Genomic DNA, 17,526 nt, shown 5'->3' with positions numbered 1-17,526 from the left:
TTTTATCTTATGCCAAACCTTTATATGCAATATAAGTAATAGACACATTAGAGTTAATAAAATCACAACTGGGTGAAGTATGAAATTAAAAATTTCTGTTGCTGTCAGTAGCCATCCAAGAGGAGTTTCCTACCACTGCTGTTCTCTGTCCTTCTTCACTCTTCCCAATATACAGGTATCTATTCTGTATCACAGTGAACGGTGATTAGAGTTTTGTGCCTGTTGTTTCAGATGCACTTCGGCTGCTGACACAGGTCATTGTGTTGTAGTTTCTTCACCAATATAAGATTCATTCCCATGGAGGTAGGCAATAAATCATGACTCATTGTATAATTAGATTGTAACAATTGATAAGGCATAACAGGAGCTAAATAATTAAAAGTGGCATCCCATAATTTTAATAAAGTTCCAACTCCCCCCCTGCCACAGGCAGGGGCACTTTCCACTAGACCAGGTTGCTCAAACCCCCATCTAATGTGGCCTTGAAGGCTGCCAGGAATGGAGCAATCACAGCTGCTCTGGGAGATGTGTTCCAGTGTCTCTCCACCCTCAATTTCTTTCTAAGAGGGAGGAAGGGAGGCAGAAGTTGAAATGCTCTCCTTTTCACTGCTACCTTGTTCCTCAGAATGCTTCAATTAGACTCAAGATAGTGCTAGTAGACTGAATCACAACTCCAGGAATGTCTAAGGCTAACACACTCTTGCATATTTCATTCCTGTACACAAAATTCTGTTCATGGGTTTTTAAACTTGTTTACTTTTAATGTAGTTTACATCCCCTGTTTCATGGATCTTACTTTGTGATTGCCTCCCTGGGGTTTCAGGTTTTGTTTTTCAGCTGGTGTATCATCCCAGCCTGTTTCATGACTGCAGTTAACAATGTTGTGTATTAATTCTGTCCATGTAGAGTGTGCCTTAGGAATGTTATTGTCCTGGTCTTTATTATGTTCAGTGTCTCTTTTAATTTCACCTCATTTTGCAGTTAGAGTTTAAGAATTGCTGGGACTCCTCTAAGTAATAGTTCTAACATTGCAAAATCTACTGTAGCAGTTAGTGGGACATTATGGGGTCCTTGTTTGTGCATGGCTCATATGCAAATGGCTTTTGTGACAGCTGTAGAGAGCTTGCTTAGAGATTTAATGGGGATTAGGGAAGCTTCACCTTGCTCCATAACATCTATTCCTCCATCCCAAGAAGCTACTGTGCTGGTGGTAGGATGGGTGTATTTGTTGTGTTGGATCCTAAGTTCAAGAAAACTGGACCCCAAATAGTGTTTGTTTCATCCTCTCCCAACGTTGTGTGGTTGCTGACACTTAGCCATGCTTGCCACAAGCCTTCAGTTTGTTTTAGCTGAATTTCTGCTATATTTCTCTTGTAAATTTGGCAGTTGCAAGGGATCCTGGGGGTGGTTTGCGTAGTATATTGCAGATGACCACCCCAAGATCCCATAGTTCTTTTTAATTTAACAATTGGCCTGGCTTCATATTCAGGAGGGCTTGGGGACACACACACACCAAAGGATAGTCCTCTTCTGGCTCACTTATCATTGAGATCACCCCGGATATCACCATCTCAGTCTTCAGGGGATACTATTAATTTCCTAATATGTACCATACTTGGGGGGTGTGGGGCCTGTAGGAGCATTTTCAACTCTTTCTCCCAACTTCTGTTTTTATTATTCTTGTTACTGTTCTTGCAGCTGCTCCATTTTTAAAGATGGCATTAATTCAGTCACCAACTCTACAATTTCCTTCTCTGGGTCTTCTACTGTCTATTTGCCCTTTCTTGGCATAATTTCTAAACAAGTACCCAGCATCCTGCAGGTAACACCTTTTCATTCTCCATCTTCTGTGTGGCTCCTAATGACCTCTACTTGCTTTTCAATGACTTCTTAATTATGCCAATTATCATGAGCCCATTCCTCTGAGAATTTGGCTTCACTCAGTTTCACTCCATGCCTCAATAAATAATGGGTGATGCTACCTGCCATCCTTTTGGCTATGCCAGGAGCAGAATAAAGCTTATTTTGAATACTAGCTGTTGATGAGTGTTGAGGGTATTTTTGCAAGTTGTCACTGTGGTTTATGTCCAGGTTTTTGCTACCAGTTTCTCATCTGTTTCTTATCCATGAAGCTGAAAGAGACATTGTTTTGCTGAAACCTATGCCAAGATTCTTCTACATCTCTCCTTGTAGTTTCCTACCCAAAGAATGTAAATATTGAAATAGCTGAAGATGCCTCTGGGATTTACAGTGCTTAGTATTGGCATTGTGCTCTCTTAAAATCTTGAACCCTGGCTGTTTTAATGTGATTTTTGTCCTATCGTCTCACACAGGGAGTTGACACTTTTCTTACACATGAGGACAGTTGAGCTGACATGTAGGCTACAGCTCAGTGAACTGTGTAGCCTGGAGGGATCAGTCAGCACAAGTTTCATTTTCCTTATCTTGCCATAATTTGCCTGCTCAGTGAGCAAGTTGGCTTGCACACAGATTGAGGCAACATTGAGATAAGGTAGAAAGTTGGAAAAGTGTGGCTGTGCATTACGCAGTATAGTATTACATATTTTACAGGTATATTATTAATGTGACTACAGATATAATCAGATAGACTAGGGGTGGACATGCTATTGAGAATTGTCAAGATAATTTAGTTCAGAAAAATCACCTCTCTGATGTTACAGAGAGGACGTTTTTGGGGGAGGAGGGAGGAACTTTTGTTCGGCCACTTGCAGAAGGGTGCTTTCTGTGGTGTTACTAAAGAAACCAACTACCTTTGTCCCAAGCTTTGCAGAATAAGGATCAGTTTGTTGGTTCTGCTCCTAGCATTGGTGCTTAAATAAATACATGAACTCTGTCTTCCTTGTTCCCACACATACAGGCTCATAAGCTGTGTGTTTAAAAGCCAGCTCTTGAGCATGTTTGCAGAGCTGGGCTGCATGGCTGATCAAGCAATGGAAAGGTCTTATCTGCTAGCTCCTATCCCTCTTCCTCTGCAGCTTGTCATCTAATTGATTTAAATGGATTCTTATTTACGCTCTTCCTTTACTTTTTCATGAGCAGAGAGAATTCTTTAGGTTCTTATTCTGCTGGATAAATGGTGCCTAGTCTGAATCTCCAGTTCATGATCTCTGTGCCTTCTGGAACGATGCTTAGTTTAGAAGACGACTGCATTAGTTGTCAAGGTGGATTTTTTTTTGCTTGACTTGCTCTCCCTGTAGTCACAGTGCTTAAGGTTTACTTGCTGTACAATCCAAGACACCGAGTACACTCTCTGTGCTCTGTTTAGAGCAATTCTAGCCCAGGTTTTGCTAGAGTTTGCTGTGCGTGGCTCTCTACTGCCCCAGTGTGATCACAGAGTTCACTGCTATCTGGAAGTACTAGAGCTGCCTTATTTGCAGTCGGTCCTCGGACTTCCGAGCAGTGGGCTGCGGTCCTGTTGGAGTGCTCCAAAAATGAAATGTAACTGCATGTCGATCCTTAACGCAGAATAACTTGGCTTGGATCACTGCATTCAGTGGGCTGCTGTTTCTAACTATTTTCTGCCTGCTGTAGAGGTTTCATTTGGAAATAACACTACATGTAGACTTCAAGGATGGTTCTGTTGCCTAAAGATGCACACTTAGTGTCCTGCCTGCTTCCCAGTTGCTGCACCAGAATCTTGCAAGTCTCCTCCATGTCCTCAGATGCGTTACATCTGTCAGCTCTTGGCAACATCCTAGGGTAGCTCAGTAAGCATCCATGAATGTCCCAGATACTTCAAGTCAATTTACATTCAGCTCAGTGTATATGAGTTTATATGTACTTGGTTTCTGTTTGGGATTTTTTTTCCCTCTCACCCTTTTGTTTTGTGTTTTGTTTTTGTTTGTTTGTTTGTTTTTGTTTTTTTTTTTATTTTTCATTTTTTCAAAAGCAGTAGTTTAAGAGAAAATCAGTTTTCTGTTCTAATATTACAGATGACCTTCTAAAAAGCATTTGAGTTGTAAATAAGTTCTTCTGCATCCCCCATTCTCTTTGGACATGCTGTATTGAACCCAAGTGACAGCTGTACACAAGAATATTAGTAGTTTTTATAGCCTTTTATTAATGTGTAAGCACATCCATGGTGCATATAGAACTGTAACAGCTGACTTAGTTTGAACAAATGATATTTTATTTTTCTGTAAGTGATTAAAAAGGCACTTCCACCTTGTGAATGGTGCATCAGGGGTGTAGTAACCAGGAAGAAAACCCTATATTAATTGAATACTCGAGACAAACCGAAAGTTTAAGAAAAGATTAACTGACTGATGCCCTTCTTTTCCTTGCAACGGTTTCACAAATCCTGTGTAAACCATAGTTCACTGGGACTTAAGTCATCTGAGCTACTCGAACTTACTTTCTGGAAGATTCTCAAAGTTAATTACTCTGTTAAGAAAACCCAACCTCAAATACACTTAATGGTAAAATAAGTTTTGGAGTACTTTTAACATCAATCTATACATTGGAGACAAGGCAGTTGTGCTTTTTATCATTGTCAGAGGAGTGGGTGTATGTGATCTTGACACTAAGAGTAGACTTACACAGTGCTAAATATTGTCCTCCCTCCCCTTGCTGCAGTGCAATTTTAAAGCGTGTTTATTCACTGGATTTTGTTCCATTGAAATCTCCATCTCTTGCATCCATTTCGTCATCAGCTCCATCTGTTGCATTCTCAATTACTCTCCTGCCTCCAGATCTACGTGGTGGGGCAAAAGATGCCGGCTCATTTCCCCTCCTGCAGTAAAAGGAAAAAAAAATCAAGTGTTAAGTCATTTGTAGTCCTCGCAAATGAGCAAAGAGTAATGGTACTTGTGGGGCTGATGTTTTTAAATGTGGAGCAGCCAAGAGCTGTGGGCCTCTGATTCAACTTCCTGTTCTGTAGCATGGAAGAGTAATTTGTGGACAGGTTGAGATGCCCAGATCTTTGGAACTGGGATGGGATTCCTGTTCTTGTGCTTAAAGTTCTTCTCTAAATAGTGTCATCTGCCCCAACTCCCCCACACTCTTCATTTCACTTTTGCCCTGTGGGGACTGCAACTGGAAGGAATGGGAAAGGGGGCTGCTTGTACCTACAGTAGCAGTGGAAGAGCAAGGAGAGAGAGTTTGTTCTGAATTTCTGACATGCAGCATGGCAAAGCCCACCAGTTACTGAAAGCCCACAAGATCTGGGACTGGAGCAGTGCTGCTGATGTCAGGAGGCATTTTTGAGCCTGTAGGCCGTCTCTTCAAGGGCTACATTGGTCAGAGCATCCCAGGTGCTTTGTCACATGTGGTATCTACGTTGTGGGTAAATCCAGTCTCTCCCAGTGGAAAGAGGAAACCAGTGCTTCTTTGGAACTGAGTTGTAACTTGGGTGCTGACACTTAACAGAGCAATTATCTTGCAGAAGAGCTTACAGAAAAATGCTTTTCCCCCACCCCTTTTCCTCTCCCATCTCCCTCCCATCTCCATACATTTCACAGCCACATCCCAAGGCAGGGACGCTTTGGTCCTCAAGGTTAAATGTTTGGGGAGGTGTGAGCAAGTGAGACAGAAGATGGGGTTGTCTCTTCTTGGCCTCCATTGCTACTGTGCTACAAAACACTCAAGTTTTGTAACATGGCCTCTCACTTGCCCCTCATTAAGCAAACCTTTGTAAAGGCTTGAGACCACAGACATAAGCAATAAAATAATTTCACAATTACTGAATGTTGTGCCAAAATTACTAATTTGGTGTTAAATAGAAGTGACTCTGTACTTTTAGGCACAGCAATTATGCATAAATATTTAAAGGCTTGTCTTGTCCTTGCAAAAGACTAAGCCGGTGTTGTCCTTTCTGAAAGAGCTACTTAAGTCCAAAGTTTGACCTTCCATACAAGGGAAGGGGGTAGGAACATTGGCTAGGCTAACTTATTTTAAAGGCACAAATCTTTGTTTCTGAGATGGAAAAATGAGATGTAGTCTGTTTTCCACAATTCTGCCCTTCAGCTTAAGTGTGAGCAAGCCATTAGCTGGATAATAAAGCTTCTTTTAAGACCTGTGGTTAGGTAACCACAGTTGTTCCGGTGCTGACAGCATATATTGAACACAAGGGTATGTCATTTCTACGCTGGCACGTGCTTGGCAGAGTCTAGACACTATTAGTAGATACTATTAAGCAGTGTCTGCTATTTTATGATAGCAAATATTATTTATTACTGTTTACCAAGAAAGTTCTAGTTGGTCAGTAAATCTATTGATTCTTGTTAATAAAGGAAGAGCATTTTATCTAGACTCAATTACTCATGAGTCATTTGTAAGATAACTCTCTTTATGTTGCAGTAATTCACTGAAATGCTATAAGAGAACAGGGGAATGATGGAGAGTAACAGCAAGAACCTAACCAAATTGTACAGTACAGTTTTGGGTACAAAGAATCGGACTCCCTATCACACACTAACCACTTATTAACATAAACTGTTGCAGTATGCATAAACTTAATGCTTCTTTAAACTGGTATTGGCCCTGTGAATAAATATTTTGGTTTATATCTGTTCTTAAATAGGTTTATAGATTTGATATATTCATGTGGTCACTTCCATTAGTACCTTTAGAGTAATGGGTATAGTTGAGGCAAGCCTTAAGCATTAGTGTTTGCTTAGCATCTCTGTGTTTAATCTACCTTTGAACAGGTGCTACTGGAGTAGTGCTTGAATACCAGTCTGACTGGAAATATTAGGCTGCCTGAAAGGCACATGCAAGGACAAGACATCATCTTTAAATATTTGTGTATTCACAGCAAAATCCAGCATATGTAAAATAGAAGATATACAAATATTACAAGGCAGTAGCTCTTTAGTTTTTGCAAACAGCAGGTATTATTTCAATCTCCAGAGAACATGTTAATGTACAATGTAATGCTGTGCTAGGTTACAGTATCAGTGTTAATTTCTGTGTCTGTGCTTTGTTTTAATAACACTAGACAAGCAACGTAATGCCTGCAAAATAGCTATAAAAGCCTAAGTAATAGCTGTTTGTAAGCAATACAGCCACAGTATTAACAGTGCTGTGTAATGAAAGGCAAGACTTTGTCTTTTGTCTGTGATAGCGTGATGTAAATGTGATAAATCACATGCAAGCAAGATCTTCCCAAATTTCAGGTGAGTTAGATGGAATCTTACCTTAGTCCGCATTGCAATGTGTAAGAAATACTGTGAAATTCTAATGACGTGCTGTGAAACTTCATATTCATTAGTCCTTTTAATCAATTTTGCTAATCTATGGTGTATTTGATAGGAAAAGCTTTAATCTTTGTGGTTGTGCACAAAGATGTGGTGCAAAAAAGAAAACTTTCATGCAGGAAAAACACTTCATTAGGTACTCTGTTGGTAGAGCCTGTGAGAATGCAACATTGGTAAGTGTGTATCAGTACATAAACTACTTGTAAGAAGGACGTATCACTTAGCTGATGGTAGCTAGATTATTGTAATATTTGTCTCTTTTGAAAAACAGGTTAATGCCAAGATATCCAAGCCTTCACAGTTTGCAGGAACCTCACATAATTTTTACTTCGGCCAAAGAAAATGGAAATTTGTGCAACACAAGCTAGCTGCAAAGTTGAAGGCATGGTACCTGCTTTAGTCATGCGAAGGTTCCTGTGTCCCTCTGAAACAGAGATAAAGAGTCCTGGGCAGTTATACTAAGCACACGGTCATGATCAGAGGTAGGTAGATTAATTTTAAATAATTAAACAAAGTACATTACAGCCAATTACATTACATTTAGATAAAACAAAAATGAGCCTTATGCTATTCTATGTAAAACGGACTGGACACAGCTTCTCCTTTGTAAAGCAGCTAGGAGCATGTACCACCTAAGATGGTGCTAATGGAAAAGGCTACCACAGCCCTTAACTCTTCACTTTGAAGTAAACCCAAATCTGAAGGTTCATGCATGTTACTGATAAACTGCTTCAAGAACACAAATAGGCAGGTGCTTTATTTTCATCTGAAATACAGTTGGTTTTAGGTAAAAAGCAAAGTTTTCTGTTGTGATGATTCAGATAGAGCAATTCTATTCTATTTCAAGTCAGTCTCTATTTCACTGGGTTAGTGTTTTCAAACCCAGTGAGTGCAGAACTCCAGTATGTAGTTGACTGATCACAGCTCTGTCTTTTTCCCAGTCAGTTTTAACAACAAAATGCAAAGGGACATACTGATCTTTTCCTAGGTCTGATGACACTGAATCCCTTTGTGGTGAAGTCCAAAGAGGCTTTTGGATAAGAATTGTATAATGTTCTCCTCTTTTTGCCACCTGTGATGTTGTCTAAGACTATTTACTGTCATTGTGTGAGAGTTGTACATGTGTGAAAAGCACATGCATTTCTACCCTTCTGTGAAAGCTTCTGCACAAATAGATGCAGCACATAAGGAGTGTTTTCAAAAGCAACCAAGCCTTATTCTGTCCCTATTTAAGGCAACAGGACTTTTGATTAGAAAAAGAGTAAGGCCCATGCCATTTTATCACAGCTGTTCACCACAGCTGAAATGCTGAGACTGCTGCACCCTATGAAATGCACTTCACCTTCTGACTGGCCTGTTGTATCTGCCAAGCTAACAACAGGAGTAACTTTGCAGCATTAGCAGTGTCTGTTCTTGAACAGATTTTTTTTCTACTTCTCCAGTTCTGCATTTCACTGCTGTCAGTGGCTGGGAATGCCTATCCCAAACAAGGGCACCGTACCTGAGCTTGCTCTTCAGTGCTGCAACCTCACGTCCCAGGGCGTCATTACTCTCGGTAGCTTCATCCAGCTCTCTCTGCAACTTCCTGCGGTTTGCGTTGATACGCTGAGACTCTTCCTCGGCCTCCTCCAGCTGCCTTTTCAGTTGCTTGAGCCGTGTGTTGCCCTTCTCAGCCTAAAGAGAAATTTTAGAGTAATGCTTTACTTCAATACAGATCTAATAGCTTTACATTCCTCATTTTAATTTTATATTTCTCTTGAGGGTTTTACTGAAACATGGCCTGAATCAAAGGTAGAAGCTTAAGATCTAAAAACTGTGTAGTCAGACTGTTGCAGTTGGCTGATTGACAAGGACTAGTGCTTTGGCACATGCTTCAGCATAGGAGGAAAGCTATATTGTCCCATCTTTTAGCAAAGGTCTCTATAGCTCCCCCAGGATAGAATCCAAGCAGACAGTCTGCTTTCTAGAGGGATAGTTTTGATGCAAAACGTGGAATTTTCCTTTCTTAGGGTAAAACCTGAAAATCTCTGTGCCCCAGACTGAGACCTTCATGACACAGTTTGATACCTGATCTTTGTATTGCTCTGCTTGCTTTCTCTCATCCTCCACCTGCAGCAATGCATCCTTCAGTTTCTTGTCCTTCTGGCGTAATGTCTTGGCTGCAGCCTGCTTCTCTCTGCAAATGACAGTGCAACATTTGGTGATGTGGTCTGTAGTCTTCATCTGCCTCAGGCATGTTGCTCTTGAAACTGGCAGCAAGGACCCGTATGTTAAAGGCCTTACTGAATTTAATAGCTGAATTCTAAGGAAAATTTATAGGTCATGTTCTTCTGATCGAAGCAAGTATGTGTCTTTGCTATATGCTAGAGGTACTCCAGGAGATATGTTCCAAAACACAAGGTGATTTCCTCAGGAAATAATCCTACAAATGGCACAATGTGTTATGGCAATTAACTTGGCAGGGTCATAGGGTAGTTACCATGAAATGTAGGGGAGCAGATCCATGCCTTTGATGAGACTAGAACTTTTCAGCAATAAAATGGTTCTTAATCGGAACCCGTAACAACTCCAGTTACTGGCCATGTGTCTCAGAAATGTTATATGAAGGGGAGACTTAACCAAGCCTTAATGGCACTGAGACCCTGATGATACAAGTCCTCTACACCTTTGTTTAGTTTCTCTCATTAGCTGGAAGAGTAAAGGGAGAGCTGTGCCCTCTGGGAGACCAGTACCTGGCTTCCTGTTCCAATTGTTCTTCAAGAGAAGCAATTTTGGCCTCCAGAGCAGCAATTGTAGCTTTGAATTTGGACTTCACAGCTCCTTCCATCTCCTGCAGCTTACTCTTTAGCTCTTTGTTCTGCCTCTCCAGTTGCTGCCGAGCATTTTCATTCTTCTGTGCAGCTGCACGCTCTGTTGCTAGCTCATTGTTCAGCTGCTCTGCCTGCAAGAATGAGAACAGATGCTGTCAGAAGTGTTGTGTGCTTTCAGAGAAATGACACATGGCAAATTGGGGTGGCAATTTTCAAAATATATGCTCAGAATCGCAAATGTTTTTTGCTGGAATATGAACAAAAAGTGATATGTACTGAAAGGAGCTCTACCTGCTGTACTGCTTTCCTCATGCGATCGCCCATTGCCTCTATGTTGCTTTGTTCCTCTTCTAGCTCTTCCTCCAGTTGGGCGATTCTTGCCTCCAGGCGCCGTTTCTCGTCCTGAAGGCTTGTCCTATAAGTTGAAATTTAACGCTTGTAGTTACGGCTCTACCAGTAGAATCTGTCTGAAACTATTATGAACTACCAATAATTAATAAAGAAAAGAGAACAAGACTTTTCAATGAAACTAGTCATATGTGTGCATGTTGTGTTGCCAAGACCACATGGCTGTTGGGAGAAGGAACATAACCTGAAGAGTTCTGCTTTTCATAAGTGGATGCATTCTTACCATTTTTTTTAGATTTAGACTATTTCAAACTTGGGATATTGTTGGTAGGAATATAATGGAAGGGAATTCAAGTTTTTCATGACTGGTGTTACTTACATGCAGGTTTTTAAAATCGGACTTAGAATAAACTGCAACTGTGATGTTGTACTGTGTTTGATAACAGTAACAATCAATCTTCCTCGTTACTTTATAACAACTGAGACATGATAGAGTTATCTGTTCTTACAGAACTCATTTAAATAAAATGCATAGTGCAATAATGTTTGTGTGAACTCTTGTAGCGGTATGTGAGAACCAAATATATTTTATAGATCAATTTTTTGACAATGAGGGTGATAAAATACTGGAACAGGTTCCCCAGAGAGGTGGTGGATGCACCATCCCTGGAGACATTCAAGGGCAGGCTGGATGTGGTTCTGGGCAACCTGCTCCAGTTTAAGATGTCCCTGCTCATATGCAGGGGGGCTGGACTAGATGACCCTTGAAGGTTCCTTCCAAGCCAAACCATTCCATGAATCTATGATTCTCTTGGCAGCCATGGACTCTTCAGTAGCATGTTTACAGCCTTGCGAGTAATCCAGTCTATTCCTACCTTCCAGATGCAGCACTTGCAAGTTCCTCTGCCATCTCTTCTTTCTCCAGATCTGCTTGTTTGCGAGCTCTCTCTGCAGCAGCCAGTTCCTAGGAGAAAAGGAAAAGGCACCATAGTAAAGAAATGAGCAAATAAATGTTCAGACAAACAGTTATATCATGACACACAGGACTGTAAACTTTCTAAAACTGGAAAAAGACGGGTTGTCTTGTTATGGGAATAAATTCTTGTCATATCATAAATCCAGGGGAAATACAATGAAATACTCTTTATCCAGCCTGTCAGCTGGTTTCTATTTTATTGGTTTCAGTCACAAGATTGCCATTTAATACATACAGGAATAATAGCACTAACAAGACTTCAGGACTTTATAGCTATTCAAAACAGTTTGTGTTGGATTCATTTCCCTTTAGGACTGGTGAACTGTGCCTTTTGTGATTTTTGATTTATTTTTTTTTCAGCTTAATCTGTCTATGCTCAGAAGTAGATCCAGCAACTTTAGTGGAGCATATGGAGCATGTGGAACTTGTTACAAGTGCAGCTTATAACCTTCTATCCTCTAAAGCTATCATGTTATTTCAATGCTGTTCTGTTTTGGTCTTGAAGGTCATGTGTGTAGTCTGCTTCATACTGTTCTAAATTTCCCATCTTACCTCTTGAAGCTGGATGAGTTCTGCTTCCAGACCCTTTGCTTTCTTCTCATTTTCTCTGGCTGTAGCAAATATTTCTTCTCTGGCAGCCCGTGCATCATCCAGCTCTCGTTGGTAATCCTTCATCTGAGCCTTATTGAAAAGAATATCAGAGATTTCTTTTTGTGTGTCTTCATTACAATTTCAGTAGAACAAGTTCAGACAGAATAGAACACATATGCATTTACATAGTCATAATGCCTGCTTAAATTGTATATTCTGGAGAGATCAGCTAGCACGTGTTGGGGAGGTCTGAAATGCACTCTGTGGCTTTTGCAATGCCTATTGTCCATATTTTATCTGAATATTTGAGTACATTTGCAGTCTTAATCTTAGATGTATCCCTTTTTGTTGTTTAGCTGTCAGCATATGACATAACAGTTGATATGGAGGCTTACAGTATAAACAAGAAAATGCTAATTTGGAGAAAACATGATTTCTGAACAGTCTTTAATGATTTTGAGCCAAGTGTTAGAACCAGGAAGCTCTGTAATAGGTTTTTATCCCGTAGCGCTTTCTCTACATGTGAATCTGTTTTCCTTCATGTGGTTAAGTCAATAGCAGATAAGTGTTGGCCGGAGAATTTTGGAAGCAATCTGCAATGATGAAATTTAAGATTTTCATAATTTGCCATGTGAAGTTTTCCATTGTCATTCAAACTAAGCATTTCAGTAGAGATACTTGAATCTGGGAGTCCAGTTAAAACTCTCCATTCAGCAACCATCTGTAATAGGCCAAGTTCACAGATGTCACCTATCATATCGTGACTGCACAAAAGTCAGCAGTGAGAAAAATTGTATTTGTGGCATTACATACCTGTAATTTGCGGAGTTGTTTGATGGCTTCTTCCCGGCCTTTATTAGCAGAATCAGCTTGGCTTTCTAGATCTTTAACATCAATCTCCAGCTTCTTTTTGGCTGCAGCTGCCAGGGCACGTTGCTTCCGCTCATCTTCCAGTTCTGTTTCATATTCATGGAGCTGATCATTAAAGAAAACAAGTTTAGGGAAGTCCTGGAGCACTCTTAAACACTGTTTATGTCTGCATAATGTGTACAGCCTCTTTCATCTCTATTAATTGTGATTTCCCTGGCAGTTAAAATAAATTTCCATTTTGTCCAAAAATCAAAGCTCCTTGAAAGGAGTCAGCAATTCATGGAAATATGTGTATTGCAAGAAGATGACTACAGCAGTTGTCCTTGCAGTCACAATACTTCTATACAGGTAGGCTGTGCCCCGTATGTTTTAATTTCCAATGCCTTTGTATCCATTCAACGTACATTGGGAAGATATATTAGAAGCTGTGGGTTTGTTTTTTTTCACTTGCATTGAGAATATAGGCAAGGAAGGTTCTTTTGACTATGTCAGAAATAACAATTCATACTATTTATACTATATTGGTTGTAGTATTAAATTGCTACGTCTGTTGGCAATTGTGTATCTGCTACTGAATCAGGAATAAAAACCTCATGCAGTTTTGTGCCTTTTTCAGTACAATAACCTACTTTTTTACTCTTTGCCAAGGGCAAGGCAATATAATGTTTTCTTCTGATTATAGTGAGGTACATTTAATAATGGCATGAGCTTAGGCACCTTCAACTGGCTTGATTAAATATTTACAAAGGCAATATTAGGGAATGAAATGGTACCTGTTTAAGGAGTTGTCTTCTCTTCTCCTCATTCTGTTCATCTCTGGCTTGTAAATCTCTTTCAAACTGGGCTTTCAGGGCCTGCATATTAACCTCCAACCTGAGTTTAGCATCTTCAGCAGCCTGTAGCTCATCCTCTAGCTCTTCTAATTGTGTCTTCATCTCTTCTACTTGCTGTTCAAGGGTCCGTTTAGACTTCTCCAATTCATGGACCTTTCGAGCAATGAGAATTTAATAGACTTGTTATAAGAAATAAAAAAAATTCTAGTTTAATGCAATGTACCTGTGGTATGGGCCACATTTGAAATGATCATCTGTGGACAATGAATGAACTAATTACCATTGTTTTGTACACTTTCAAATCTGTCTTAGAGTAACCTGAGACTCTCTTTATTCCAAACTGCGATTTTTTAATCTAGACAAGTATCATAATTGGATGTGTTTAGTACTAGGAATAATATTGTCATATCACTGTAATAAAAGAAGCGATTGGCAGCGCATCAGTGGAAATCTGTTGCAGCTATACAAGTAAATGTTAGGCTGATGGCAAGTCAAATGTAACTAATAAATTAACTCAGATTTCTGGAGTTTATGACTTCAAGGATGCTTAATAAATTAAATTATTTAGAAGCTTTTTTTTTTTCAGTCTTAGAAATTGCTAATGTTGAAGTCATGTTAAAAATGAAGATGGTTTACAGTTACTTTGCCAGTCTCAAAGTTTGGACACAAATAGAATAACCTTTGAATTTTGGATGAAATATCATTTCCTGCTGAATGGATTTGTGTGTTACAGAGAGTTTCCCACACTGAAAACAGTGATCTGTTTGTAGCTGCTATTTTAAGCTATTGTTGTGGAAATTGTTCTAAGCCCAAAACTTACATTCTTGCCAACATCATCTTTGGAGCTAACAAGATCTTCCATTTCGGCTTTCAACAGTTTGTTTGTTCTCTCCAGTTCTTCTTTGGCTTCCAAAGCCTCTTCAAGGGCTCGGGCCAATGACAAAGCCTTTGTTTCTTTTTCTCTAGCTTCGGCTTCGGCTCTGTCCCTTTCATCTGCATATTTTGAAGAGATGTTTTTCTCTTCAGCCAGCATCTGTAAAAAGGTAGTGTTAATACACAGAGTCATTAGTAACAGGGTTTTTCTAGTCCAACTGTCTTGCCAGTTATTAATGACAGAGAAAAGTCTTTGCTTTTTTGATAAAATTATATAAATACAAAATTAGCCAGTGTATGTATAGTTACATTTTCATTTATTTTTTGTCCTTGCATTTATCTTTCACTAAATCAGTGGAGTCTCTGTGTATTCCACAGAAGTTAGGTGATAACACAGCAAGGGAGAATCTTAAATCCATACCTGATCAAACTTCTTCTGTTTCTTTTCCAGGTTGGAGACCAGCTGACGCTGGTTGTCTAAGTCCACCACCAGGTCATCCAGCTCCTGCTGGAGTCTGTTCTTAGTTTTTTCCAGTTTGTCATAAGAAGCAGCCTTTTCCTCAAACTGTTGAGTGAGGCTTTCAATTTCCTTCTGAAGTTTCTTTTTGCCTTCTTCCATGGTTTCTACTGTGCTGGCATATTCCTGTAGCTTCTTCTTAGAGTCAGAGAGCTGAAATTTGAATTCAGAGGACAAATCTTTGTAGCGATGACAACAAAGTTTGACAAAGATGGCCAGGAGATAACCAAGACCGAGAAATCTTGCCTAATTTGACCCATATGAAGCTACTGACCACTTACCCACCACCCAGGTTTCATGAAATGAGGCAGACTACAGAGCTGGTATGTACAGGCCTAGTGTACAAGACTAACTTGGGAGCTACTTTGCATTTGTATCTGCCCTAAGATCATACTTCAACAAAGAGGGAGACAGCTTACTCCATCACGGAGCTTCACTGATGCTATCTGAGCTAACAGCACTAGTTCACTGAAAGTCCATGTACTGTGCCAGGATAGTTTTACAGATCTGAAACCTCTGGAATTACTGATAGAACTCTGAGTGATGGAGCTAGTGATTTAGCTATGGCACTGATACCTGTATTGTCAGTGTTGAAATATGTCTCTCCAGATTTTGTTTTGCTTCTACTTCTTCATCCAACTGCTCTTGCAAGCTGTTCTTCTCATCCTCCAACTGACGAAGCTTGGTAGACACATTTAGCTTCTGCCGCGTTTCTTCCTGAAGCAGCTCCTGCAGTCCCCACATGCATCAGCAATACAGTCATTAGTATAGGTCTTTTTATAGTGCATTTTATAAGTACTGTAGGTGAGCTGTTACTCGTCTACAGTAATGGATGCAAGTTTACCTGTGCGTCTTGTAGCTGAGATCCTAAGGTTGCAACATCTTTGGTCAATTTGATTGTCTTGCTTTCTGCTTCATTGAGCAAACCAGTAACATTTTCAACCTCAACCTGTGAGATATCACAGTGAATAAACTCAGTTATTTTGAACAACTTAAATCTTCCTCCAAAGTTTAGTTTGCTCTAGATTGAAATCTTAACTTTGAACAGGATCTGAATCTGATCTTATGCCTCTGAGTCCCCTCTAGCATCAATAGTGTTTCTAACTTAACTGGAACTCACAATTTTGTCATCATTTTTCTGGAAAATATATTGGATTTAAGTTCTGTGGAACTAAATCCTACGTGCAAACTCTGTAGTGTCTGCACGTCATCTTTGTAACCTGTGTATGAAGACTCCCAAGATCTAATGCCATTTTTGACTAGTTTATCTTAGTATTCTGTTACTATGTATCAAAACTTAGTCATATTCATAAGGCAATATTAGTGTGTTCCTCTCAATGAATTGCAAAGAGGAATGGGAATTTTTTGTGGATTTTTCTTCCTCTTCACAAGTTTGACATAAGTTGATGTGTTTTGATTATATTTTAATATGTATCTACTAACTTAAAATAATAAAGCTTACTGCTGCTATGAACAAAGTTGTAACAATAAGCTTGATTAGTATTGCTGAATATTGAAGACCTACCGAAGAACCATTTTAAATTATCTTTAGTTATTTCTTCCTTGACACTAAATTATAGGTAAGTGAGCATTCTCCTTTCATTGTAATTTTTTATTAAACACATCTTTTGTGTTTAACAGCTGTTTAATCCATTTCTAGAAGCCACATTCCTATCAATGTTCCCTTCTACCCAAAAATGAATAAAAGAGAAACTCTGTAAAACATGCAGCACAGCCACTGAACTACTGGTGGTATTACAGACTGCAATGTGTACAGAGGCATAGTGAGACTAAAAGCTTTCATTTCCATAAGATAGAGTGGCTGTAGTTGTTTAATTATGGGATAATTTAAGGTAGGAGTTCAAGGTAGGAACCCTACAGATGACAAAAAAATGATTATTTCAGCTCAAGATGACAGGGCTAGGATTCCTCTAGATACACCCTCACAGAACAATATAAACCAGTCTTCTCAAGCCCAAAGTGTCACAGCAGAAGGTCAAACTCCTTCCTACCTGTAATTTATGAACTTTTTCATTGAGTTCTGTCCGAACACGCTCTCCATCAGTGTATTTGGACTGTAACTCCTGCAGCTGTACTTCCAGCTTCTTCTTTTTGTGCTCCACATCTTGTTTGGCCTGATTCAGGCTCCTGACTTCATTAGCCAGATCTGCGTTGTCTTTCTCCAGTGTCTGTTTGGTCTTATCCAAGTTTGCTTTAGCCTACAAACATGAAGTGAAGAAAGATGATCTATAAAAGGAAGCCATGTTATTTAGTGGATAGTTTTCAATAAGATGGATTTCCATTTACCCGTTTAAATTGTTCCAGCTGCTCTGTCAGCTCTTCCACAGCTTGAGTGTGCTTTTGTCTCATCTCCTGAACCTGAGCTTCATGAGTTCGAGTCTCCTCTTCTAGAGCTCTCTTCAGAACTGTGACCTCCTGTTCACGCTTTGCTCTGGAAGGTAACACACATAAATGGAGTAGCAGCAGATAA

At 39.7% G+C, this 17,526-nt stretch overlaps 1 protein-coding gene across 3 annotated transcripts in view; it reads right to left on the bottom strand.

Annotated features, from left to right (window-relative positions):
- Positions 1-4,061: 4,061 nt before the first annotated feature.
- The window catches only part of MYH11 (myosin heavy chain 11), a 61,786-nt gene continuing 48,321 nt past the window's right edge, over positions 4,062-17,526 (bottom strand). For 2 of the 3 annotated variants that reach the window (XM_062635082.1, XM_062635086.1), the window contains 15 exons: positions 17,343-17,487; positions 17,048-17,254; positions 15,880-15,984; positions 15,612-15,764; positions 14,940-15,188; positions 14,466-14,678; positions 13,586-13,798; positions 12,756-12,917; positions 11,904-12,032; positions 11,251-11,339; positions 10,319-10,442; positions 9,950-10,158; positions 9,285-9,393; positions 8,719-8,891; positions 4,062-4,753 (listed from right to left, as the gene is read on the bottom strand). In XM_062635082.1, coding sequence (XP_062491066.1) covers positions 4,615-4,753; positions 8,719-8,891; positions 9,285-9,393; positions 9,950-10,158; positions 10,319-10,442; positions 11,251-11,339; positions 11,904-12,032; positions 12,756-12,917; positions 13,586-13,798; positions 14,466-14,678; positions 14,940-15,188; positions 15,612-15,764; positions 15,880-15,984; positions 17,048-17,254; positions 17,343-17,487 — 2,419 coding nt within the window. In that variant the 3' untranslated portion in view covers positions 4,062-4,614. Of the gene's footprint in view, positions 4,758-7,613; positions 7,642-8,718; positions 8,892-9,284; positions 9,394-9,949; positions 10,159-10,318; positions 10,443-11,250; positions 11,340-11,903; positions 12,033-12,755; positions 12,918-13,585; positions 13,799-14,465; positions 14,679-14,939; positions 15,189-15,611; positions 15,765-15,879; positions 15,985-17,047; positions 17,255-17,342; positions 17,488-17,526 lie in introns of all 3 variants that reach the window. The other variant, XM_062635088.1, reaches the window with a different exon arrangement.

Source organism: Pezoporus occidentalis, unplaced genomic scaffold, assembly GCF_034315485.1.
Source record: "Pezoporus occidentalis ecotype Australia unplaced genomic scaffold, CSIRO_AGI_Poc_V1 ctg113, whole genome shotgun sequence".
NCBI classification, from domain to species: domain Eukaryota; kingdom Metazoa; phylum Chordata; class Aves; order Psittaciformes; family Psittacidae; genus Pezoporus; species Pezoporus occidentalis.
The sequence above is the reverse complement of the archived record's forward strand: the minus strand, read 5'-3'. Positions and strand labels throughout refer to the sequence as shown.